Source organism: Lipotes vexillifer, unplaced genomic scaffold, assembly GCF_000442215.2.
Source record: "Lipotes vexillifer unplaced genomic scaffold, Lipotes_vexillifer_v1.1 scaffold272, whole genome shotgun sequence".
NCBI classification, from domain to species: domain Eukaryota; kingdom Metazoa; phylum Chordata; class Mammalia; order Artiodactyla; family Lipotidae; genus Lipotes; species Lipotes vexillifer.
Window position 1 is genome coordinate 4,160,118 of NW_006772469.1, and position 27,282 is coordinate 4,187,399.

General features: G+C 37.3%; 1 protein-coding gene across 1 annotated transcript; it reads right to left on the reverse strand.

Annotated features, from left to right (window-relative positions):
- On the reverse strand, nucleotides 1-27,282 carry BMP2K (BMP2 inducible kinase; the record flags this gene model as incomplete). Its single annotated transcript, XM_007447571.1, has 6 exons — nucleotides 1-1,418; nucleotides 14,997-15,107; nucleotides 21,879-22,036; nucleotides 24,504-24,688; nucleotides 25,588-25,686; nucleotides 27,095-27,282. Coding segments are annotated over 6 exons (2,159 nt in total), but the record flags the coding sequence as incomplete, so codon positions are not given.

A 27,282-nucleotide genomic window follows, 5' to 3' on the forward strand; every position in this document is an offset into this window, starting at 1 on the left:
CTACTGTTTAGAAGGAAACGGAGCAGCACCGAATGGGTCCAATTCGACTGGCTGGGCCTGTTGGGACTGATGTGAGGTGACGCTTTGCACCACGAGTTCTGTAAAGGGCACGGCACCAAAATCATCCATTTTCAACGCATCTGCCCCGGGGAACGACCCGTGGAGTGAATTCGGCCTGGGCCTCCCGGGCAGGACGGGGTTGTGGTCGGCACGGATGTCGCTCAGGCCCTGATGCGGGGGGTGCCACGGCAGGTCCGGAGGGTGGAACGGCTTGGCCCCGAAGGGGTCCAACAGACCCTCATCGGCTTGCAGGACGTGCCCTCTGTCCTTCCCGTCGGTCAGGGCAACGCTGATGTTCTCCTTGGAGTCCGAGATGGTCAGAAATTCATTGCTGCTCTGGGAGTCCCGGCGGCCCACCCTCTTGTGCCTGCGGGCCCTCTCTGGGGTGCGGTAGGCGGGCTTGGCCGGCTTTCTGGCGCCGGTGGGCGTGCCGTGGTGCCGCTTCCCGTTACTCTTGGCCGCCTCCTGCTTCGTGCGCCTCTGGCGGGAAGAGAGTTTCTGCAAGCTGCGCTGCTTGACTTTCTGCGGCTGGCTGCCGGCTATCTCCTCAAAGGGCACCAGCCCAAAAAGGTCCTCGTTGCTGCCGCTTTTACTTGCTGATGTGGGCAAGGGCTGGAACGGAGCGGAGCCAAATACATCCACACACTGCGGACGAGAGGGGAGCGCAGGTGCGTCGGGCACGGGCACCTTCTTGCTGAAGGGCGCCTTGGTGAAGACATCGAACTCCTCGGGCTCCAGCCCCACGGCGGGGAGCCGGCTCTCGGGGGAGGGGTCCTTCTCCGGCTCCCCTTGGCGGGGCTGTTGGGCACGCGCAGCAAAGAAGGGGACGGCGCCAAAGACATCGAACTCCGGTCTGGGAGTGCCCGCCCCGACGTCCGAGGGCAACTGGGTGGGCGGGAGGCCTGCTGCACTAGGATCCTGGATCGCTCCGCTGCCAGGTGTGTCTCTGTAGACCGCGCTGGCGTCGCTATACTTGCCTTTGGCCTGCTCGTAATCCGAGTCGGAGCTGTGTTTCTCTTCTTCCTCCTCATCTTCAGAATCCATAAGCAGAGGCCTGTGACCCAGATTTTCCGGCTCAGTATCGTCGTCGTTAAAATCTCCTTGTTCTCCCTGAAGACCTTCGTCGTCCTCTTGCTCTTCCTCTTCGCTGCTCTTAGGAGAAGGGGGATCTGATTCAAAATCACTCTCAGATTCGTCATTCCCCTTTTGCGCTTGACCGTGTACTGATGAACTCTCTGAGGTTTTCTTGCCAGTCCGGTGGTCTTTAGATACTGGGCTTGCTTTTGTACTCTTGATAGGGTTTTCAGTGCTATTTTCTTGATTCATGGATGAATGTTCAACTTTCTTTTCAGGAGAACCTGCAGATTCAAAGAAAAATTATGATATCATTCCAATGCATTTCGAAAACCATTTGCAGAAAATATTATGTACTAACACAAAGCATTACACATCACTCATGGCAGTTCCCTTAGAGGAAGATGTAAGGGCAGTTTTTGATCATTAGGCTTGGCTGGGGGGGTGGGGGTGGGTATGCACCTGGCCTCAGAGTCGACGGTTGGGTCGTTCAGTGCAGACAGACTTACTTGTCTCTCTACCCTACACACCACCTACTCACCACAGGTGCTCACTGACAGCTAAGTCTTACTTACAGTACCCAGAATAGGACTCTGAATACAGTACACAAGCACATTTTCTTCTTCCACCTTCAGAATAAGATTATCCAGTCAGTTGCCCTGCTCAGATCCCATGTTTACCCAACAGCTTTCTGCTTATATTTCAACTCTGTTATAAAGTTTTCCCACAGAGATCAGCAAGCATGAATAGCTTATCTGCTTAGTTATGTTTCACTGTGTAATTTTTAAATTGGCATTCTGGTGTTTTTCTGTAAACAAGTATCTTATGAGTTGGGTTAACATGAGCGCATCCCCATAGCCTGATCAAAACTAAGGACGAGCTACTGAACTGAGACGGTACCAAGGATATCTGCCTTCCCTAGATGCCACATCTTCCTTAAACCGTCATACCTATACTAATAGACATTACATTAAAAGCATGCTACTTTAATAAAAATCTTATCGGTATGTTCACTGTATGATAGGTAATAAAACTATCAAATACAGTGCTCTACAATTTCACTGTATGATATACAGTAAAGATAAATAGTATGTTAGTTTACATGAAAACATACAGCCCTCGCAATACACTGGTGTACTGAATTGATTTTCCAGAGGTAGGAAACAATTTGAATTGATCCAACCACATATCCATTTATCCCTTCCCCTCTAAGATCAGATATTTTCAAAACAATTAGCTAGGGTTGGAAGTATAGTCTTTAGTCATGGAAACTAATTATACCTTATGATGGAAGGACCATTTCTTTCGCGTTATTAACGAAGTGGTCTCCATGGCACAGGACACCTCTGAGTTATTTCCTTCTCTTTGAAAGTCAGCACTGTTGTCTTTCCCACCTCTCTGACTATTCCCTCTTGGTCATATTTGTGGGGACTTCTCTTTCACAGACATCTCCTTATACATGTATGCTCCCCAGGGTTCTATCCTTGGCTGTCTTTCTCCCTCTGCATGTCCTGCCCTGGGTCCTAACTACTTGTATGTTAATCAGCATTTACACAGTAATGAGTGGACCTCTGATTCTTACCATGAATACTCATCTATCCTATTCATCTAATACTTATCATAAATATGTATCTCCTACCATTACTCCAAACTCAGTAATTTCAAAAGAGATCATCTTTCCTCTTAAAATGTGTCCTCACCAGTCCCTCTAAATTAGTGAACAACACTTCCACCTACCTACCAAGCTCTGCAAACTAGCAGAAATCTATAAATCGTATTCCCTCTTCCCACCAAATAGTGTTTTCAAAATCTCTGGAATTGGGTCCCTCCTCTTCCTCTGCCAGCTGTCTATGCCATCCCCTCCTTATCTTCATCCAGCAACTCCTTAGCCTCTAAACTTGCCTGTCTGCCTCCGGTCCCATATCCGTCAAACCGCTCCTTGACACTGTCACCAGCATAACCTTTCTGACACACTAATCATGTGGCTACTGCTGAAAACCCTTCAGCATCTCTCTGAGGAAGAGGGAATCCACCACTGAGCCCTCACATATAAGCCATTTAGAAGTCAACAGAGGAACCTGCAAAGCAAACAGGGAAGTGCCAGAGAGGAAGACCGAACGCAGGTGAGTGTAAAGTTGCCACAGCCAAGAGAGGAGTTTCCGGGGGAGGGAGGAGACAACTGCGCAGGGTGATGCAAAGAAGTCCAATGAACCGATGACCCAAACGGCCACTGGCTCCCGTCAGCTCATGCAGGTTGTTGACAACCGTGAAGTGGGCAGTGGGGAGGAAATCTAGTGGGGCTGAGGAGTGAGGGAGAGAGACGATGTGGAGATTTCTATCAGTCATACTTAAATACAAATATAATCGTCATGCATTATTCATCTGCCAGTTCCCTGAAACCAGCCAAGAGTTATATGCTGTATCTTTACATATTCATAATAAGCTTCTCTTAAATCCTAACAGATTAAGATCAAATCCAATGCAGATTTTCATTTGACTTCTCCATACAGCATACTTCTGATATTAAAAACAAAGATTACTTTTAGATTAGCCAGAGCATTTATTTTCATGAATTTTTATCCAAAAGTAAAAAATGAGATGGCAAAGACTTGCAATCACCCCTGACTTTAGGACAGTCCCTCTAAGATACACGTTAACTTAGTACCTCCTCAGGTACTTACCCACCCACAGAGAGCCACAGGGGCACCCCTCCTGCCTGCTCATGGACGCCTCCAGGAACATTCCAGTATGCTTCCTAAAGTGTCCTCTGCAGAACGCCTATTCCCGTAACAAGAACCAAACAGTTCTGTGGTCTCAGGCGCGTGAGTTTATGAAATGCTGCCCTTTACAATGTACCCCTCACCACCACCACTCACCTGGGAAATGCTTATCGTACCAAAGGTGCTGACACATCGTACACAGAAGAATCTGACTGAATGAAGCCTAGGGTTTCCCAAATTTGCTTCACTACAAACACTTTTATTTGTTACATGTAACACCTATTGACCTTCATAAACAATTTTGCAAAAAGCACTTAGGGAAAATGCCGCTCTACAATTTCCCTGGAAAATGTTCCATTTCTAGGGCACAGAGTTCTGTTCCTAGAACTCTTCAGGAACATTTAACATAGGACAAGAGTCCTTCACTTGACCTTCTCTTGGTATTCTTATATTAATCCTCGTCTTCTAAATTAACTGTTTCCTTTACCCAAATGGTCAACATTGCTTTCCAAAACACATCTGTCACTTTCTACTCCCTACTATGTCTGCCTTTTGTCAGCTTCTCAAAGTTGTATTAATACAGATATGTATTTCTTTGTTGTAAAGTGCTATACAGATCTGCTTTTTAAATTGTCAGTGTGGATATAAATTTGTAGGGTTTCACTTACCATTTTTAACACATCTTTTACAGGGATCAACACAGTCCATTTAGTAATACTGATAGAAACATAATAAAACATTGTATGTATAGCATTTAAGTATTTACCTCTAGGTTGTTTTACATCTAGGTCGTTTCTAGTTTTTCAGCATTTTAAACAGAACCATGATCATGCACTTTTTCTTTGAGAGGGGAAAGAAAACCCCTTTTTTAATCATAATTTATCGATTTACTGTTATTCCTCCCTTATGCAAAATCAATACAGAGCTAATCAAGTTAACCTAGTAACAATCTCTACTAAGACCACAGCTAAATCCTCGCCCTACTCTGCTCCCTCATACGTGAGGGAATATATAGTATTATATTATGAGAGAATAATATGATAATAACAGGTTCTACTTTGTAGGACTGTTGTAAAGAAAGGACTTAAAGTAGTGCCTGACTCAAAAGCACTTGGTAAAGTTAACTGTCATCATCTCCAGAGCAAGGCCAAACTCAATTATCTCATACATCATACTCCAACTTCCTACCTACTTTCTGGACCCAATGGTTGAAGATGGATCTAAATGAGAGGGAAGAATAGGGAGGGGGCAGAGAGGAGGGTGCAATTCTATGGCTAATTCAAGAGTGGCTCAGGTCTACTTTAGAACTGGCCAAAAATAAGCAGGCAAACAAATGTATATTTACACACCACAAGGGTGCATTGTGGATCCTGGAAACTATATCTCTGATTTTTAAATAGCTATAGTTGAGAGCACAATATTAGAAACTGAAAGGATCACTTTCAAAAAGAACACGAAAAGACACACGCAATGATCTATCCCATCTTTATGGTTTCAGATTACATCCCTGAAAAGTATGGGCGGCTGGGGAAATTTCTGGTTGGTGTATACAGACTGGTTTTATTTCTTTTATTGTAGCCCCTTCATAAAACTAAAACAAGCAATCAAAAATATTTATCCAAATTCCTTTTTTCTCCCATATTCTCAGAACCTACCCACCCTGCCCCTGCTTAAATGTTTCTCTACTTCTCCATCCTTCCACTCCCTCATAAACTAACATAGAATCAGGAGCAGCAATGGGCCTCTCTGCCAGCATACTAAGAGCAGCTCAAATATTAAGCACCATGAAGCACAATTTTAAGTACAAGTGGTTATCTCTCTGTAGCACCTCCTGCTGGGGAGAAGTTAAGCTCCAAAGCTGCAAGTCACAACCATCGTAGATAAAGTTTCACTTTCTGCGACAACAGCCATCCATTTAATTTTCCTCTCTTCACTAAGAAGCTATAAAAAACTGAGAAAGAAATGGAAATTAAAGGGGGGGGGAGGGATAAATGGGAGATTGGGATCAACATATAACATACTACTATATATAAAACAGATAACTAATAAGGACCTACTGTATAGCACAAGGAACCCTACTCAATACTCTACAATGACCTATATGGGAAAAGAATCTAATAAAGAGTGGATATGTATATATGTACAGCTGATTCACTTTGCTATACAGCAGAAACTAACACAACATTGTAAATCAACTATACTCCAATAAAAATTTTTTTAATTATTTCAATATATTCTAAGACTTTTAGTCCTGTTCCAAAGGCACAGAAGACTGTCAAAATAAGTATTACAAGTTAGAAAGTTGGTTACCAACTGTACAATGTACAGTGCTTTAAAATGTGACTTCATAGCTGAGTGCCATCAACTTTTAAAACCTATTTCTTTGGCTAAACATATTTCTGTCATTAAAAAAAATTCAGATATTCCTACTGTTTTAATTATTTCAATATATTCTAAGACTTTTAGTCCTGTTCCAAAGGCACAGAAGACTGTCAAAATAAGTATTACAAGTTAGAAAGTTGGTTACCAACTGTACAATGTACAGTGCTTTAAAATGTGACTTCATAGCTGAGTGCCATCAACTTTTAAAACCTATTTCTTTGGCTAAACATATTTCTGTCATTAAAAAAAATTCAGATATTCCTACTGTTTGCTCTTGGTGCTAGACTGCTTCTTCCAAGCCGTTAGAGCAAATATTACACATTTGGTTTACCATGAAATTTAAATCAGGACTATTTCACTGCTTAAGCTAATTTCCCAAAAGTATAGCCTAAATATGTTGCCTTATAATTCAATATATCCCAAATCCTAATAATCCCTATATTTACTGAGATTTGTATTATTAACATAAAAATGACTGGTTTTCAGGTAGGTAGAAGGGGAGCTGTAATATTTACAATAAGCACCAGGAACATGTATTTAAAGCATAAACAAATGTCTAGAGTGTGCCCAGGATCATACCTCAGTTGCATTTTTCTCCATTAAATGATATTGGTAAAACCCTGTAAAATTTCATATATTGACCAATCTTTATTTTTGGCTCTAAGTAGGGCATTCTTCTTTCCTTAAACTAAATACAGTAGAATGATATTTTGATGGCTTCTAGTCAGGATATTTTTATTTCTGTTTTGTGCCTTGGAACTACAAACTGTAAAAATTTCAGCTTTTTGAGTAATCCTCATCTTTTGAGGTTGGGTTTGACTGCAGGAAATAGCCAAAATCGAATCAGAGCCAAATCCTGAGAATAAGGTGAGTGACTTAGATAGACAATGCAGATTTGGGTAAACTACTAAGAACAGCAATGATGTTATGAAGTCTTAAATTCTCGTGTGGCATATAAATTCATCTCTCGAGAACTAGTACTTATTTACACACATAAATTCTGCTTATTCTCACTGCTTTATGGCTTAATATACCTCAGATATAGAATTTCAAGAGAGCAGTTCAAAGCTAACAAAGTAGTGCTTCAATTATTCAGTACCATCCATAAAATAACAAGCATTTACTAAATTAGTGAAATACCAAATTAACCACTTGGTAACTGTCTATACCAAAATATATAGTATACTTCCCTTACTTCATCAAAGTGTCCTTTGATGACCTGTGTTCTCATTTGGAGTCAGGTATTACTTAGTGTCTCAGTTTCCTCGGCTGTAAAGTAGGGACACAGCAATTATATTTGCCTCAGAGAAATGTAGTGGGGATTAAAGTGAGAATTCAGGTACAGTGCTTATAACAGTGCTGGCACATTGTAGGTACTCAGTCAAGGGCTATATTATTGCTATTACCAATGTATTATACCATCATTTCATGATTATTTGTGGAGTACCTACTATACATTTCTAATGGTACTGAGAAATGAATCAGAGAAGATAGTAACTAATATTGTCCTGAGTGAAATGCAGTGCCAAGGGGTTTTCATACATTATCTCTTAACTCCCCACCATTTAGGCTCCCATACAACATTAGGGTGAAAACGTCCTGTAAGGTTTGCTATGATCTTTCCCCTTCAGTCTTATTAAACCACATCTTCAAAAACGTTCCCCTTGCTTTCCGTGGCAGAGCACTATCATGATGACTTCCTACCACTTCAAAATACGCAGTGTTACCAACCAATGCTCATCCCCTGGCTTTCTGGTTTCTCTTCTCATTTCTTTCTTTCAGTGACCTTAATCCTGTTTCATAGTTTCAACTATATCTTGAAAGCAAAAAACAAGAAGAGATTTTTAAAGACCTAGTCCAATCTCTTTATATACATAAATAATTTGAAACTAGGGAAAAGCTGAATGACTTGTCCAAGTTTAAGGCCATAGTGACTTCTTTGCTGATGACACTAGTTTTAAAACTCTCATCTGTAAATTCTACAATTAAACTACCAGTAGAATATCATCACCAGCAAACATTCAGTATAGCTTAGCACCAACCCCCTACAAAATACCACAGACTTGTCGTGTGTTCCTTTTGTATCCTGCCTGAAAATTTACAAAAGCTATGCCTGAAAATTTTGAAAAACTAAAACAAAAAACTAATAGAATGAGCACAGTATTGTTTCTATTTCAGTAAACAGTGTTTTGTTGAACGGTATGATAAAAACTTTAACCATGTAGGGTTAAGTTCTGGAAATAATGTAAGGCTTTATCAACAAATGAAAGCATATACCACTTTACAAAATCCACAGAAGATAAACATCCAAAAAAGCCTCAGTTTCCTCATCTGTAAAATAAGGACAATAATGGAACTTACCTGATAGAGCTGAACATTAATAAAATTCATCTTATCTAGTGAAAGCTCATTAACTATTAGGGTGTGTGAGAGAGAGGAAGTTTATATTAGATTACCAAAGTATACTTTGATAATGAATTCATTCATCAAGCTATTGTACGGGGCACACACAGATATGACAATTCCTGACTTCAAGAAACTTATCATTCACTTTAACAGCTGTGGAACCCATGTACCAATCCTGATTCTAGTAATCTGGAAAATGACTGACAGAGGTATAAACAATTGGGAGGTTCTGAAGAACAAGCTTATCTAACCAAATGAATTTAAGAACATGAATCCACCAAATGAAGAACATAAGAACATGAATTCATCTATACCAAGCTCGAGTTTTCATAAAAAGATATTTCTAGATGTTAAAAGTTCAAAGACATCATAGTCTTACGCAGTCCAAAAGATGACTCCAAACTCAAAAGCTAAAATTTATCGTCAATTTTCATAGACTTTCATATACTTATTATTAGTATTCTTCTAAACAAATACTTTGTGAAAAGAATGAGATCCTGGGTAATGCCGTACTATTTTAAATAAATACTGCAAATGTGTTCTTAAACCACATAAACGAACCTTTATAAACTATATCAAAAAATACAAAATATTTAGAATACATCCAAAACAATGTGGGGAGAGGGGCATATTTGCATCCTACTATTCATATTACCATTCTTCTAATCAGGTTTCCATCTTTTAGAGGACAGTTCTTTTAGTTATAAAACAGGTGGTACATTTTTAATCACATAAGAAGCTTCCAGTTTCAAGAAAATTTTGTTCTGATGTTCTTTCCCTTGCTATCGGATTATAGAGGATGAATGGCTTGAAACTGCTATTGTAATTACATGCCTTCTGTTGTCTCATCATTTGGGGTATAAGGGAGGGGAATGTAAGACTTTAAAGCTCACTTTGAATTCGAAGCATACTGCCTGCCATCATTTCTCAGCAATTTACCATGCCAGACTCAAGGATTACTGGATTAGAAGGTTTTATCAAAATCTGTACGATTTCTCTCAAGACAGGCCAAGCGACAAGGCAGTATTTGCCACTCTGATTAAAAATGTCATAAAACTGACATTTCTATCACGTCACTCATATTATTGTAGGTTTTCATTCAAAACAAGTCCCTTGATACTTGAGGAATCAAGGTGATGGAGGAGTTGGACATGGAGCTCACGTCGTCCCACAAATACATCAAAAACACATGTACAAGTGGAACGATTCACACAGAACATCCACTGAACACTGGTAAAACAAGTCATTTAACACTTTTGTTTTGCGACTGTTTATAGAACAGAGTTTAGCATCAGACAGAGCTGGATTCCTGCTTATAAACTATCTTACCTTAAGCCAGTCACTGATCCTGCTCTGAGACTGTTTCCACTGTCTGTGTACAGTAGGATTCAATAAATGGTAACCATTATTACTGACATTCTGGAAGAGGAAAATTCTTGATCTTCAAGAAATACTAGAATCTAAAGTTATAAACAGTACACTCATCATGGCTTATAAAATGACCCAGCCGTTGGACTGACAATCTGTAATAATTTATGTTCCAACAAGTATTCGTTATATATGATGTGACCTTCCCAACCCTAAATTCAATTTAACTTCCTGTGAGATAATTAGACCCATGAGGTAGGTCTGGGGTTGGGGAGAGTAAGGGAAGTTCACCAAACCTAATTAAAGATGAAATGCAATACAAGAAATCTAAAACTTCAGTGATGAAATTCTTCAAGTACTATATGTTTCAGAATTTGAGAGTGTTTATTAAAATTAGGTTGTCCACGCTGTAATTCAACTAACTGCAACACGATGCCTCGGGGAGGAGGAAGGCTGGGTGCGTTTCGTGACTGGGAACGAGCACCATGCTTTTAACAGGATGTTTGTGTGTACACTGTACTGAACAGTGGCAGTTAATGCTTTAATAAAAATAGAAACGGCACTGTTAAAACAGTTCTTGGTGGGGAACAGCTTCATAGACAGGTTCTACACTTTAAAAGATGTAATTCAGTAGTTAGCTTATTATTACTGGAACTCTGTACTACTACAAGCTAGATGGCAGCTTCAAAACTTATTTAACACTAAGATCTTGGAATTTAGCGGTAAGTCGTAAAACTACTATTTAATAACACTACCTACAAGAGCCACAACAGCGACCAACACTGAGGATGTTCGTGTGTTGTATAACATGCTCTCGTTTAATCCTTTCAACAATCTCATCAATTAGCTAATATTATGCCCAATTTAAGATACAGAAACCCTCTAAGAAATTAGGCAACACCCGGTATCACATGGTTAATCTGGGACAGAACTAAGATTCATACCCAGGGCTTTATCATTCTAAAGTCAATGTTCTTTATGACACACCACACTACTAATATCAGCTTAGTAACCTGACATAAAAGGTACATATAATTCCATTATAATTAAGATATCAGCTTATGGAATAAGATATTCCCTTTCCATACAGCACCAAACAGATTCTTGATATAATTATTTGATTTCTGCATAAAAGAATAATTACAAACTTTAATCTTGCCCATAAAGAAATGTTTAAAGCTAAGAGGAAGGAAAGCTAGATTTGATTCATTTGAAGACATGGTCTACCAAAATGTTACCTTCAGCTAAGCTTCTTAAGAAGTCCAAAAGTGATAATCATAAGCCAAGGCAACAAACAGGCATCCATATAGACAAACTAAGGCTGCTGACTGTACCAGATCTGCAGTACATGCAGCTAACAAGGAGAAGAAACAGGTATTTTCGCCTCTAAATAGTAGAGGCTATGGGACCTAGGGTTAGGGGCATAGAGTGCAGCCATTCCTCTAGTAAAAGCCCCCTATCCCTTTTTTTGAAGCTAGAATACAATGAAGCAGTACCTTGAAGATTCACAAGGAAAAATTACGTCCAACAAAGAATTATTTACCCAGCCAAACTATCAGTCAAGTGTCAGGTTAGGCAAAAAAGGCAGCAAAGTTTAAAATTTTTCCTCCCATGCATATATATTTTCTCAAGAAATTTCTAGAGGAGTTGCTCTACTAACCAAGAAAGAGGAAGAGAGGAGATCCAAGAATTCCCAGGAGGATCAACGGGCAAAAGAAAATACTAGGATGATAAGTGCGTGGCAGGCACAGGAAGCAGCCAACTCAGGCTGCGGAGCTCCGCCAGAGACGTAATCAAGTAAAAATGAAAATGACAGCCACCTTAAATTGGGAGGAAATTTACATTTCCAAATGGAGATGAATCAATGACAGGGTACAGAAAATAAACAGGGAACAAAACACAGTCATTTTTATAAACATCATTATAATTAACTCCAGGAAAAATAAAACCTTACAGAAGAAAATGTAAAAATGGTATACTGGACCTCAGTGACAAATACTTACATATACATAAAATGTACACATTGAACAACATGGACAACCAACAACTGTGTCAAAACTGTACTGGAAGTTAGCGAAAGGACAGGTGCATGTGATTGGGGCTGGGTGCTAACAGTGTAATTAATCTAAATCATTTTCCAAAATACAAAGTCTATACACATCATCTAAAATTGAAAAAAAAGTAAGAAATAGAAGAATAAGCATGACATATTACAATGCCAGAAGTGAAAAATTATCTCCAGGGAGTCTGAACAGGGAAAGGGTATAGGGAGGGAGCAAGCAGAGAAGTGACTTTTTTTCATTATAAACCTTGTTAAATCCAACTTTTTGAAGTAGATACACAAGTTATTTTAACTTAAAAATGTAGCTTAAAAATAATTTTATAAAATTATAAACTGAAGAAAAGCAAAGTAAAAACTAATTCATTATAATTTCAAAGTTAAGATTAAAAGTTTTAACAGAAATTTTTCTTTCAAAATAAAAAGAACACAATTCCTAATAAAACCAGTGTAAGGAACACTAGATTTAAGACCGTGTGTCTCCTTAAATGCACTTTGCCACTACATTCTGATAGCATTCTGCCTCATGACTGAATTCATTTTATTCTCAACTAGCATTCTCTATATGGTTTACCTAAAATTAAATTATGTTCAGAATTGTCAACTCTCAGAGTCGAGTAAGATGGCTTATCACATATACATATCACACTGTATTGCACACACACACATACTTAGAATTAGTTTCTTGCCTTTCTTCTGTCCTAGTCCTATAAATCTCCAGATGCTCACAATGCCACATGGAATATATTTTCAATGGGTAGAATTCCTTTTTCTTTTTCCAATTTCTTCATAAAGCTTATGAGGAAGTTTTTTGCTTCAGCGATTCAATTATTTTACTCTTAGAGGAAAATGAATGCCTTCAAATACTTTATTGTTACCTAAAAATTATTTATAACAAAGTATTTCTAATCTTGATGATGAATAGGTCAGTGGCAGTAAGTTATTTTCAGATTTTAAAATTTTGATTATGTATTTTGAATCTGATAAAAATAAATTAACAAAGCTAATACAGCAAAGTGATTGCCTTCTCTCTGGAGGCACATTTCTCTTATGACCATTCCCTCCTTTATTCTAGTCTATGTACTCAATTTTTCATAACCAAACTATTCCAATGTTCTTATTAACACTAAATCTAAAAATATTTTTTGGAGCAGTAGCATTTATATCAAAGGGCATTTTTTATGGTCATTGTCCTAACACCAAGGAGTATGAATTTTTAGGAACAGTCATAATTTTTTCATACAGCCAATGAATATTAATAGGTACTTACTGGGTTGGCTACTGGGAAGGATTCAAAGACAGAAAATTCATGTTTTCAACCCTCAGCAAGCTTAAAATCTAATAGAGAAGTTAAATACCCAAAGGAAAAAGAAAAAGAAAATAGCAACAGCAGCAATCAAGCTCAAATCTGTGAGCATTATTTCTAACTACAGAAATCCTAAGCCAACCCCAAAATAAGGGTGCCCAAGGAAAGGGCAAATCACTGAGGCTTACTCTAGTTCCTGATTCTACTATTCATTTCCCCAGGGTTCTTTCAGAAGCTATTAAAGAACAGATAAGAAGTTGCATAGATATGTACAAACCTGAAGGGGATTATGTAATTCCTTCTAGAGTATGAAAAAGAGCTAGTACTGAAACCGCTTTCTGCCACAAATAGATCACTATCTGAAGTCAGTGAGTACCATGTTCTTGAGAATTTATAAAGACCATTTGAGCTACTTTTTAAAAAAAAAAAAAACAAAAAAACAGTAACAGTTTTTGACCTAGGGTATTGGGGGTGTGAGGGAGTGCATCTATACATATTAAGCAAACTGACACAGCAAATTGTCTTCCCCAGTTAATGATTTCATATCATTCATGAAAAAGATAATCTGAAGGAAGCTAACAGAAAATGACAAAAATATGAATTGTTTTCAATAAATGGCAAAGAGTAAAAATATGGAACGTCGAAGTATATAGAAACATTCTTAGTTACTGTACTGTTCTGGATAACCAAACCTGAATGTTGAAAGGCTATAACATTGCTTCAGTGTATTATCAGAAATCCTGAACACCTATTTCTTATTTTGGCTTTACATTCACAATGCTCTTCTTTTGTTATTGTTCTCTCTTGTATGAAGTTCTTTTAAATGGTAGTGATGATGTCACATATTTTACTTGCCTGAGTGAGAAATAAACAAAACAGAACCAAAGAACATAGCTGACAATTACCTTGAATATATTAAAGAAAACCTTTACCTTCTAGTAAAGCATAATTTCTTCCAATGCATTTCCCTTTTCTAAGATTAAACTCAGTTTTTCCACTCTAACTATACAAACACAAAAATCCATTTATGCCAAAGTGGGATCCTATTCCATCCTAGTATCTTCGACAGCATTAACTAGGTAATTACTTAGAAAATATTATCACCAATATTCTTAAATGGTGAATAATTAAATTCTGGATTGAAATCAAAGCAAGGAGTAAGAAGAAAATAGGTAATTTGTCACAAGTTGTAACAAAGTCACTAATACTTTTTAAACACAGCTACAAGAGAGCATGTATAAACTAGGAAAACAGGACTTTTAAGCAAAAACTAAGTATAAAAATGTCTGTAAATGTATTTTAAGTATATAAAAGTGAGATATTTCCATGCATGAAATTTTTCAATACTATCCAATAGTCGAAGTAGAAAGAACCAGTTATGGTTCTACTACGCAAATCAGCATTTTTCTGTGTTTGCAAAAGGCACAAATTGAATAATCCAATGGAAAGAACATTAGGAAATCTAGGATGGCTAAAGGTTAAAATAATTTTCTGTTCTATTTGCTGTAACTAAAACCTGATCCCTACTTTGGCTTTATAATAAGGGTTTTTGCCCTTGTTACTCTTATTGTTCTTGTGTGTATCTTTTATTGATAGTCATGATGTTACATATGTAACTTGCCTGAGTGAAAAATGAAAGGAACAGAACCAAAAGGATCTTCTGGAGGATGGTTATGTGGAGCAGAAAGTGGCTCTACATTCTTATCTGAGGATGCTCTCTCCTCGAGCCTGTCTGCAAAAATAAGATGAAACAAAACAAAAAATAAAATAAAAACAAAACGATCTTTAAATTTAAAAGTGGCATACAGTATAAATAAAAGTGAAAATTAAACACAGCCTTCTTGAAAAATATGAGATTCAAAGTTCATCTGTTTAAGTATTAGGGGGTAGTCCTGAGTTTAATACATATTTGTTGCTACAAAGGCAAGTTTAACAATGTAATCACAGTGCTAGATTTCACTAAATACAATTAACCTAATAAATAACTTAATTTGGTTTGTTTAAATACCAGTTGTCTTTAACTTGTGACATACTGGATCTGAAGTTAAACCCAGATTATTAAACAGAGACATATTTGGCAAACTTTCTCTGAAAGCACATATGGAAAAAATATTGCAAATGGTCATTCATTCATAAAATAGGTAAATCCTATTTCTCAATAGCAATAAAAAGTAATTCACTATATGTTACTTCACTTTATGTTATTGTTCATTTCTCATATTACTTGGTTAAACCATTCTCATACATACAAATGCAAAGATATAGCTATTTCTCTACTAAATTTAAAAGCCTTAACAACAGAATTCATTTTTTCATTCAACAAGTAGTTGAGCATCTAGTATGTGCCAGGCACTGTTCTAGACAATGGGCATGCAATAGCAAACCAAAAGAGGACTCCTGCCTTCATGGAGTTTACATGCTGGCATGGAAAAACGACTGATTAGCAACAAGCATGAGAAATAGAGACTGTTAAAGCTAGAGAGAAAAATGTAGAGCAGGGTAAAAGGAATTAAGGGTGCAGACAGAGGTTGCAGTAATAAACAGAGTGAAATAGAGTGATTCTAACAGGTACCAGGTGAGAAAAGACTCCAAGGAGGCAGGAGTAGATACCTGGGGAAGAACACACCAGGCAGAGGAAGTGCTAGAGCAAAGGCTCGAGGGTGGGAGCAGGTCTGGTATGTCTGAAGAAGATTTAATGTATCCTAATTCCCTAGTAGTGATTATTTTTCCCTGCTCTTAAACTCTGCACATCGCAGGCACTTTACCATTTGAGAACTCCTGGCTTTTTATAAAATGCCTATCCTCTGATTCTTGGTTATCAAACATATGCTATTAGGGACCCATTTTGCCCTTACAGATATTTTAAACATTCCCAGGACTATACTTTTCATGTTTAAGGAATTCTATGGGTAAACTATGCTAGTTTCATTTGAGTCCTAAGGGATGGCAGGATGGGGAGGGAGAATCCAAATAGAATTAGAATTCTTTAAAAATGACTCGTAACTGCCGAGTGAAACAAAAAGCCCCAAGTTAAAGCAGCAATCTCCTAGGACAGTGCTTCTCAAATTTAATGTGCATTCTAATCACCTGGGAGTTGTTAAAATGCAGATTCTGACTGGATGGTTCTGCAATGGATCCTGAAATTCTGCAGTTCAACAGGCTTCCAGATGACATGATACTGCTGGTCCAGGGAGCACAAGCTTGAGAAGGCAAGGCCCTAGAGTCTACAATATCCTGAAAATACTCAATTATTGCTATGGACAACTGATTCTTTAAACACCTTTATGATACAATTATGAGCTTTTATGGCTAAAACTAATTCTGCAATATCCACACAAAATTTTAGGTTGTTTAAATTTTTACTTAAAATTTTGTTTGAAGCACTAGTTAATATTTTAAGGCAACACATCTGACAACTGATTTATGCACAAATAAAATTTCCAAAACTTAAGAGGCTATTTTCAAATCCAATACAGAAATGGATAACAATGAAAATTTATTTTAGATGTTCTTTTTCAAGGTGTTCACTGTATACTTAATTCAGGAAATCAGTAACAAATGCTGATTGTACTATGAAAAAAAGTTTTTTCATATTTTCTTGTCGAACACTTATAAAGAAGTTACTTTCATAGCAACTTTCTGAAAAAGTAAGGCTGGAGAACACCTTATAAAACCAAGGGTGTCTTTAATTTATTGTGGTGGGAAGCCACAATCAAACTTTAAGGAGAGGCCTAAGATTCAATGAATCACAGAGGATACCTGTGGGTTACCAATTTTATCAGGCCCTGATAAAATTATACTTATATATATATTTGCATATAAGCATATAGTTTATAGGTACTTAGGTCAAAATCAGGACCAGATTTCCTTCCTAAACCATCTGCATCATAATTGCCAGGACTCCCGTATAAAATGTATTTATACTCCTGTATAAAACCTGGGTCCTATCACAGACCTAATGAATCAGATTATCTGAGTAGAAGCTTGGGAATCTACATATTAACATATTCTCCAGGTTTATAAACCACTACTGTTCCAATGGTTCCCAGCATATAAAAATGCAAAGTTACCACTAAAGTTCTTTGAATCCTCATGCAGTGATGTATTATCTCCATCTATCTATGGTAAATTCATGGTAAATGTATAAAGAGCACCATGTAGTTATGACAAGAGTACAAATGCTATCATGTAGGGGTAAACAAATATTTTTTATATATGGGGTCCCCGTAAGTTAAAATATGAAGATACTGTTCCATACAAAGTTCATTTATCCAATTATTTCACAACAGGAAGCAGAATAAACTCACTATAAAATGAATCATGTTCTCATTGTTCCAAAAAACACAGGATCAGTTTTTCCATGGAAGATTTTTAAAAAAACATTTAGATTTCTAAAGTTCACATGATAATCTGGGTCCCAGGGCACAAAATAAAAGATAACATACATATTAATTTTTTAAATTATCAATAACCTATAAATAAAAACTAACAAAATGGTAATGTAGAGTTTCAAATACATAGTCACCCCTAAAATGTATTTAAGCTCCATTTTCAAAGAACTGGTTTTCTTTTCATTAGAGCAAAACTTGAGCTTGATTTGTCCAATATAAGAAACTTACCTCTTCCTGCCTTCCCAAAAGAATTGTGTGCTGAATAAAGACAGTATCTTTTCAAGAATTATAATGGATACAAACGGCAAAAATACAGGATTTTAAAATCCTAAAATCAAACTGTATTTCATACTATCATCAGAAAATTAACATACTCTAAAAAGTTAATTCAGCAGCTTATAGGGATAATGGCTTCAATAGCCAAAAGGTTAAAGAATAAGGTTTAAAAGTACAGTCTTCATCTGATACTTCTGACACTGTTCTAACATACCTGAAAAGTTCTCTTATTCTGCCCTAAAGGAACAGTGATAGGTCTGAATCGGCTTAAAATGGTGAGAGTTAATGTTTTACAACAAACTAACTATATATACAGATGTTTATATCTATTTCATACTGTGGCTTCAGAAAAAACACCCAACACATTCAGTAGAATATGCAAAGCAGCCACAGTCTTTAGTTTCTTCTACTCTTCCTTTTAGTTATTTTGATACAATTTTAAACAGAAATAAACAATAAATCCACTATCAACAAGAAAACAATACTCCATCAAGTATTACTTTTAATTAACACGTAGAGCTACACAACTATTCAAACAAATGCAACTTAAAAATTTTCCCAATGCAAACACCTGTATTCTAATTCGTGTTTAATGTATTAAATATTATGACAATTAGATTTCTAAAGTTTACATACTAATCTGGATGCTTTGATACAAAAGACCATGAAAAATACAAGCTTAAACTGTAAAAAATATTGAGACTAGCTTTATTAATAACGCTTAATTTCGATTTAATGTTTTAGTCTTAAATAGGAACAGGTAAAAAATTCCAAACCATAAATATTGTTACACTGAAAGCAAAAGCAAGAAGAATTTGATTTATATTTTATATGTTAAATCCCTTTGCCAGCTGGATTCAACTGTTCTCTTAAAGATCACTAAAAAACCGGGTTTTTTTAATAACCAGTTACTGGTATCTTGGAATTTTAGTATTTCAAAATATAATTTTTTAATTACCTTCTGGAAAATACACACAAGTAAAATATTTCCTAGACAGCATATCATTTTCTTTTTAAATAAATAACCACATACCATTTAAAAAATAAAACCTCAAATGGCAATGCTTTATTCTGAACAATCATTACATGGGCAATGCCTATATTTTTAAGGACCATACATAAAAGTATTCAGTTTCTCACTGGAAAGCTTTCATAAGCCAAATATAAAAAATCTCAGAAAGGACTTTGAAAAATTGTTGATAAATATCTGTGCTGAGAAAAAAGATAAATTTGATATTCCAAACGCATTGATAATTTATTCATTTTGGAAAAAGCTGATAAGGACAGAGGAACCAACAGTAATGACCAACAATCAATTTTCATTACACCGTTAGTCTACTGAAACTCTTAAGGTTCTAGAAGAGGTCTTTTGCCCATCGGTATAATTTAAACCCTTATCAAGTAGATCAAATATTAGATACCTTATTGGTTGTGAGTGAAACGGGTGCTAAGATGACTCAATATTACAATAAAGTCAAATCTGGGAGGAAATCTTTCTAAACTATATTCTATACTTTATTGATTTCTTTATAAACTTTATTAAAGACATTTCACCTTTTTTGAACCCCATTACTATGACTATCAATTATTAAGGGAAAACCAGACATTTTTCCATCTCTTTCCGTGCTGTCATACATCACTTCTGCTGTTGATGTGTTTGCCCACAAAGCCCCTTCTATTTGGTTTTTTTAATTGCCAGCTGAGAAACCTGACAGTTTAGATATAATTTTTAAATGCTGGTTATAGAGCAATAACCTCAGGAGTCAGAGCCCAAAGACTTATACAGAAGGTGGGAAAAGCAGAGGTGACATTTATGGAGTGCCCAGACTCTTTAAAGACATTATTTAATCTTCTTGACAACCCTATGAAGTAAGCATCATTATACCCAGTTTATAAATGAGTAAGTGAAACAGCAGTTAAGTGACTTTACAGAGGTAAACCTAGTTAAATGACTTGGCCAGGTATCAGAATTCACGTTTTCTGGTGCTATGTGCCAATTTAAGTACACTGTCCTTGTGACAGTGATTTCAATAGCTCGGGGACCATCTAGGCAGTTTCCCAAATGGCTGAGTTGCTCTATGTCTGACCTTCAGATAAAGTTCCTCCTGCACTGTCATTTGGAATTTAGTAGCTTTCCAGATCTAATGCTGCAATGAAGTCTGAACTCTCTTGGCATACACATGTGTATACAAACACATACACAAATTACACATGTAATCAGACCTTAAAGTTTGAAAGCAAATAGCTGGTTAAGAGTTTTACATGCTAAATCCAATTTTTAAGAAGTTAGGTATACATGAATATTTGTATGCCATTCTTGCCTATGCAAAGTAACTAACACTTGGGTGTCACTACAAATTCTAGGGAGCTTAGAATAACATTTTTATAAGGCACAAAAAAAATGTGAATACTTTACCCATTCCATAAATTGATTTACTTTTTAAAAACAGTGGGGAGGGGAATGTTCACCCAAAGAGTAGAAAACACTGATTTAGCAAAACTTAGTTAGTTTCCTGGTCAGAATACATTAAAATGAATATCTTAATTTTCCCTTTTGCTTTAAAAATAATTCTGTAAATTACAATGACTGGTTACCCCCTGTATCTCCCTATCATCTCCCTAAAGGAAAGAGGTATTTTACTTCCTTTTTTAAATATCTTGCTTTGGGGACCACTCAACATAAATTATAGGAAAAATGCCAAACAAAAATGTTGTAGTTTAAAACAAGTTTTTTTAATAAAAAAAAAAAAAATGTAAGATTGGTTTTACCAAAGTCAACAAACCTTTATTAAAGGCTCAGAACTCATTTTTATATCTGCATTTAATCAATTTAATTTTTCATAATCATATAACCAATATGTAAAATACCAATTTAAATTCCAAACAACTATTCTTACATGAATTCAGGGCATTTACAAACTTTATATAAAATATATACCAATTTGGAACAAAGTGCTTCATCTAATTAATGTTCTCATAAGGCCAGTTACCTAAAATAAAATAGAAACTAGGAACTATACCTAGGGACCATCAAGACCCTCTTTTCACATGCAAAATGGGGAAACATACTGGGCACACACGTGCACACACACACCCCCAAGACTCAGAAACCTGACAATTATCTATAGACTCCAGGAGTGAGCTTTTTGCTACTGTTTTGCAACCTCCCCAAAATACTCCATACATACCTTTTCCAAAAAATAACTTCTAAAATATGTATAGCGAGACTTGACATATATATTAGGTAGTTTAACATAAGGCAATGACTGCAAGTAAAAACATTGAGATATCTGATTTAAAATGGAAAAGAATTTATTTCACTTTTGCCATACCAGGACAACAAGGCAGCCCGTTTATGTCACCACTCATTAAAAGGACATTACAAAACATTAACATAATGTAATAGCCCATGTTTTCTTTCAGGCACTTTCAAAGGGCATCTCAGACCCACAATATCTTCTACTGAGTGTGCAAGAAAACAGAGCTGCAAAATGATTAGTAAGGCAAGATACTAATCTCTCCCTTTTTTATTTGAACATTAATTTTCCATTTTCTGGAGATTTCTGAATTAACATTCAAAGATATGCAGTATTTAAGTGCTCGGAATCAGCATATTATCAGCAATCTTGGGTTTAATAGCCACTATCAAGCAATTGATTTCTAAAGCACACAATATAGTTTGATAGTATTTGTAAAAGAAGATGGCCTGAATTTTGCCCTCAAATGCACAAAAAGAATTTTCTCTTTACCATCCCAAAACAGTCTTTGGCCTTGCTGAATAATTATAGAGCTGTTATTTTACTGTGAAGCAAAATAAGCCTTCAAGTGTCCCTTACTTGATCTTAGAAGGTCAAATTCTCTGTCCAACAGTTCCTCTTCTGTTAACTTTGAGAAATTATCCTCTCCAAAAGGATTCCACCCTGACATATCAGGTGGGTTACTGATGTTCTTCTGATTTGTAATATTTGCAACTGCCTCTTTATCAGCAACTGACCTAGAGTAAAAATTAAGAGAGGAAAAAGGAGGAAAAAAATACATTATAATTGAAAATTTTAAAGTTTCCTAGTTCATACTTTATAAATACTTGGGAAAGCAGATCATTTTATTATGATGGAGGTGGCAGTAAGGGCATGGATTGGAAAGGAGACCACATGGGATTTGAGTCACCTCCAAAAAAGTCACTAGCTGTGTACCCTTGTGCAAGTTCCTTAACTTCTCTAGGTCTCAACTTCCTTATCTGTGAAACAAGAGTAGCAGTATCTACCTCATAGGGTTACTGAGAAGATTAAATGATTTAATACATGTAAAGCAGAGAGAACATAAATAAATAAATAAGCACTCATTAAATATTAACTATTATTTATCATAGTGAATAAACCTTAAAGTGAAAATCAGTTGCCATATCAAACAGTATCACTCTAAAATCACTACTGAATAAGGTGATTTTATGTCCTGGTTATGCTGAGAGACACCACAATAATTTTCCTTTTGACAAAGACATTCTCTACATAGCTACCAACAAAAGGTGAGCTGCTAGAATTGCTTTATGAATTGCCTAAAAACGAGAGGAGGGTTATTTTCTATATAATAAATTATTCGTGGTGTTTAAAATATCTATAGTCTGGGGCCTTCCTGGTGGCGCAGTGGTTGAGAGTCCGCCTGCCAATGCAGGGGACATGGGTTCATGCCCCGGTCCGGGAAGATCCCACATGCCGTGGAGTGGCTGGGCCCGTGAGCCATGACAGCTGAGCCTGCGCGTCCGGAGCCTGTGCTCCGCAACGGGAGAGGCCACCACAGTGAGAGGCCCGCATACTGCAAAAACAAACAAACAAACAAAAAATCTATAGTCTGGAGCCTAGGACTACTGGTTCTATGAAAGTTATCCAATAGGCCTCTTGGCTTTTAACAGAAGATGAGAGTTTAAAGCCTTCTTAACCTAAGAATACCTGGGTACCTCTCCCTCAACCCAGCCTGGAAATACAGCATAGGCACAAGGCAGTATAAAAAAGTTGTCAAGTTCATTTAACAATTCAGATCCAGATCGTCTAACACTGGTAATGGAGAGAGAACCTCTATGTGCTTCTAAAGAAGTATCTCAATTTTTCAAGCCTTGACTCATCCCCTTAAATTCACCTTCCCCTTGGGAGCTCAGTTCCATTGCCACCACACAGATCTTGAAAGGGAATAAAGGGCAAAAGTTGCCCATTTAATCCCCTAGCCCAAGCCCCTTCGGTATAGTTGAGCCAAGAATGGAACGTTTGAACACTTACTGAAAGCTAGAATTGTCCAACTAGTAGATGGTCTTTCTAGTAAATATAACTTAGATATCTTAATAATAAATGTAATTCAGTTTAGAACTCACTCTAGGAATGCACCAACTGCCAAAGTCTAAGCCTGCCTCCGTATGAAGGAATCCCATCTCTAATTCCAGAACTACCTTCAAGGACCTTCTGAGTTCTAGAAACACAGATAACAGAGGTTAAAACTCAAAGAGAAATGGGCATTCCCCTCCTGCCTGTCAATGATTCTTTTACAACTTTAGAATTCCCTATCTGAATCATCTTCCTCCTATTCCTGGAATGAATTTATGGATTCTTCTTCATAGACTGTAACTCAAGGGGGGGGGTGTCACCTTAACCTACACTTCAAACACGTGTTAAAATATGTCTGCAAGTTCTTTGACACTCCTCCCTTCAGAGGGTGGAACCAAATTCCCCTGCCCTTGAATGTGGGCTAGATCTAGTGACTCAATTCTAACAAATGAAATATGGTGGAAGTGCCAACGTGTGACTTCTGAGACTAGATCATAAAAGGCATCAAAGGTTCCTCCTTGCCCTCTCTTTTGGACCATGTGTTCTGAAAGAAACCAGAATAAACAATTCCTTGTTCAAAACAGTCTTTGATTTTGCCAAAGAGAATGCTCAAGCAGCCTTTTGGAGAGATCCATGTGACAAAAAACTGAGGCCTCCTGCCCAAAGCCATGTGAGTGACCTTACAAACAGATCCACCAGTACCAGGCAAGCCTTCAGTGGACTGCAGCCCCAGCCAACATCTTAACTGTAACCTCATGAGAGACCCTTCCCTGCATAACCATACAGGTAAGCTACTTCTAAATTCCTGATCCAAAGAAAGTGTGTGAGATAATAAATGTTTATCATCGTTTTAAACTACTAAATTTGTCAGACAAAGAATGTCTTAACGTATAAGCTAATAATTTTCTTAGCCTTAAATGCTGCTGGATGTTGCTAAGCCTTATTTGCAAATAGCAGTTAGCAGAATTAACTGATGGAAATGGAAAGAAGGATGGAGATGCAAAGGGGTCAGGAGAGAGGACTAGTAAGAGAACAAAGGGAACTCTAAGATGGGCTCTAAATTAATTCAGGAGCCACTTAGTGACTCCACTCCATGATAACACCCACTGCCACAATAATTTCCTTTGTATTCAATGGAAAAATACTTGCCTATTGGCACTATAAGAGGAGTCCATTATGGTTCCAACCTGAGCTGGAAGTGATGAAGTGTAGGACACTAAGGCTGGTGAGAACTCTTGAGGGGAAGTGAGATATTCTGGTGATGCCTGTTGTTGAGACTGCTGATGCTGAGCTAGCATTTGCTGCTGCAAGAAAGCCTGCTGATACTGCTGCATCTGAAACAAAAAATGCCGTGATACAAAACAATGTTCAAGGTCACTAAAGCACTGTCAGCATTGCACCTATTTACTATGCTCCTTCCTTTTCACACTGGCAACAAAATCAGAAACCTGAAAAACAATTTTTATCTGAAGGAGCGGCTTGCTACTAGAAAACTACAAGATGAAATAAATCTAAGGGACTCCCCTGGTGGTCCAGTGGTTAAGACTTTGCCTTCCAGGGCAGGGAGAGCGGGTTTGATCCCTGGGGGAACTAAGATCCCACATGCCTGGCAGCCGAAAAACCAAAACAGAAATAAATCTATTTAAGAAGTTGTTTAACTGGACTTACTGTGGTGATCATTTTGTAATATATACAAATATTGAATTATTACGTTATCTCAGGTAGATAGTTTCAGGTAAACGAATATAATCTTATGTCAATTATACCTCAATTAAAAAAAAAAAAGGAACTGGAAAGTTAGCATCACCTGGCAGGATTCAAAAATTCTCCTTTAAATAGTTTAATAAAAAACGATATGGTAGTTTAAAGTCACTTGGTATAGCAGTTGCTGTAAAAACAGGTCAAACTATTCTCTGAAGCAAATGCAACTTTCCTTTGGGTTTCTTTTCTTTTCTTTTCTTCAACAAACATTTGCCAAATGAGAGAGACATATGACAAGAGATCCTGGGTAACCAATCATCTCCTTATACTATCAGATAAGATGTGCCTGATCCACGTTCAGCCCAATGTAAAGCTGCTTGAGAATACATACCTGGCTTTGATAAAATACATGTTAATAAACTAATGAGTTGATTCTGAATTATTAAATTCTGCATAATACAATTCGTACTGTGAATTCCACCACTGGAATGTATACTCAGAGAGAAATTTCTAGAAATTACATAACGCTTACCATTGTAGGATACTGTGATGCGGAAGGTTGCGGCTGATATACTGAATGCATTAAAAACTGTTGTTGAAGTATCTGTTGCTGTTGCACTGCATGTTGATACTACAATTGGAAAAACAAACTCATCAGTATTAGTTTTTTGTGCGAGAACCTTTTTTTTTAGGTATTGATCTTACCCTAACAATGACTTGGGTACTCAATAGTCCAAACACTAATGTAAGATACCTATAGTCAGTAAGTGACTATAACTTAAATCAGCTTATTGGAATTGGTTTTAAAGTTATCAATGAAACATAACAGATTCAACTAAAACCATCTCCAGCACAGTTTAAGGATGTCTGGAAGAAACCTAAACCTAAACACGTTCACCAGCTGATGAAGACCCCTGAAGTGACTTGTGTCCAGGAACCATTACAGTAAATTCCCAAGATCCTCTGTCTCCCCTTCAATATCTTCTGGCCATCCCATGGCACCCCTATTTAACTATCCTCCACTCTGGGTCTACCAGTCAAGACCAGAGGACGGGGTATACCCATGAGAAGTAGCATGCATATAATTGGCTCAAAAATAGTTCAGGAAATGATGGAAGGATGATGATGACAGTCATTAAATTTAAAATAGTTTAGTGCTAACTAGAGATGCGCAGGTTCTGATGAGGCAAAGGACAGACTAGAACTTAAGGGCATATTTTTCTATGTCCCTTCCAACTCTAAATGCCAACCCTACACACATACACATACACACACACACACACCCCCAACAAAGGCAAAAAAAGAAAAAATAAGAACAAAAACCCAAGACAATATTATTTCTGAAAGTCTTAATATCACCTTTCCCAAAATAACATTATTAATCTATACATATGAACTCAAAATGTAACCTGAAAAAGATAATATTCATCATAATTTGCAGTACTTATTTGCAATGCCAAATGACTGGGTGAACATCCTTTGCTTCATAAAGCCATGATACAACCTATTACAACAGGAGTATTCTTGAGTATCTCACAGAATGCAAATAAAATATATATTCTTTTTTTTAATTTTTTTAGTTATTTATTTTTATTTTTGGCTGCGTTGGGTCTTCACTGCTGTGAGCAGGCTTTCTCTAGCTGCGTCGAGCGGGGGCTACTCTTCATTGTGGTGCTCAGGCTTCTCATTGCAGTGGCTTCTCTTGTTGCGGAGCATAAGCTCTAGGCATGCAGGCTTCAGTAGCTGTGGCATGTGGGCTCAGTAGTTGTGGCACACGGGTTTAGTTGCTCCCTGGCATGTGGGATCTTCCCGGACCAGGACTCGAACCTGTGCCCCTGCACTGGCAGGCTGATTTTTAACCACTGCACCACTACAGAAGTCCAAACTACATATTCTTTTAATAATCAGGAAACTGAGCAAAATGTTTACTTCAATCTACAGTTCAAAGTACCCATGAAACAAAAGCGAATTCACTGCTATTCAAGAGCGGCATGAATTCCACAACAGTACTTCTGTACCTCAAGTAACGAAAGAATCACCTGCTGCATATAAGCATCCTGAAGTAGCTGCTGCTGCTGCTGCTGAGGATGACGATGCTGCAGATGAAGCTGCTGCAATCTCCAGTCTCCCTGCTGTAACTGCTGAAGTACTCGATGCTGCTGTGGAGGCTGCTGAGTGGGCCCCTGACCCAGTAAAATCTCAGGGCCATTTCCAGGTCTCAGTGATC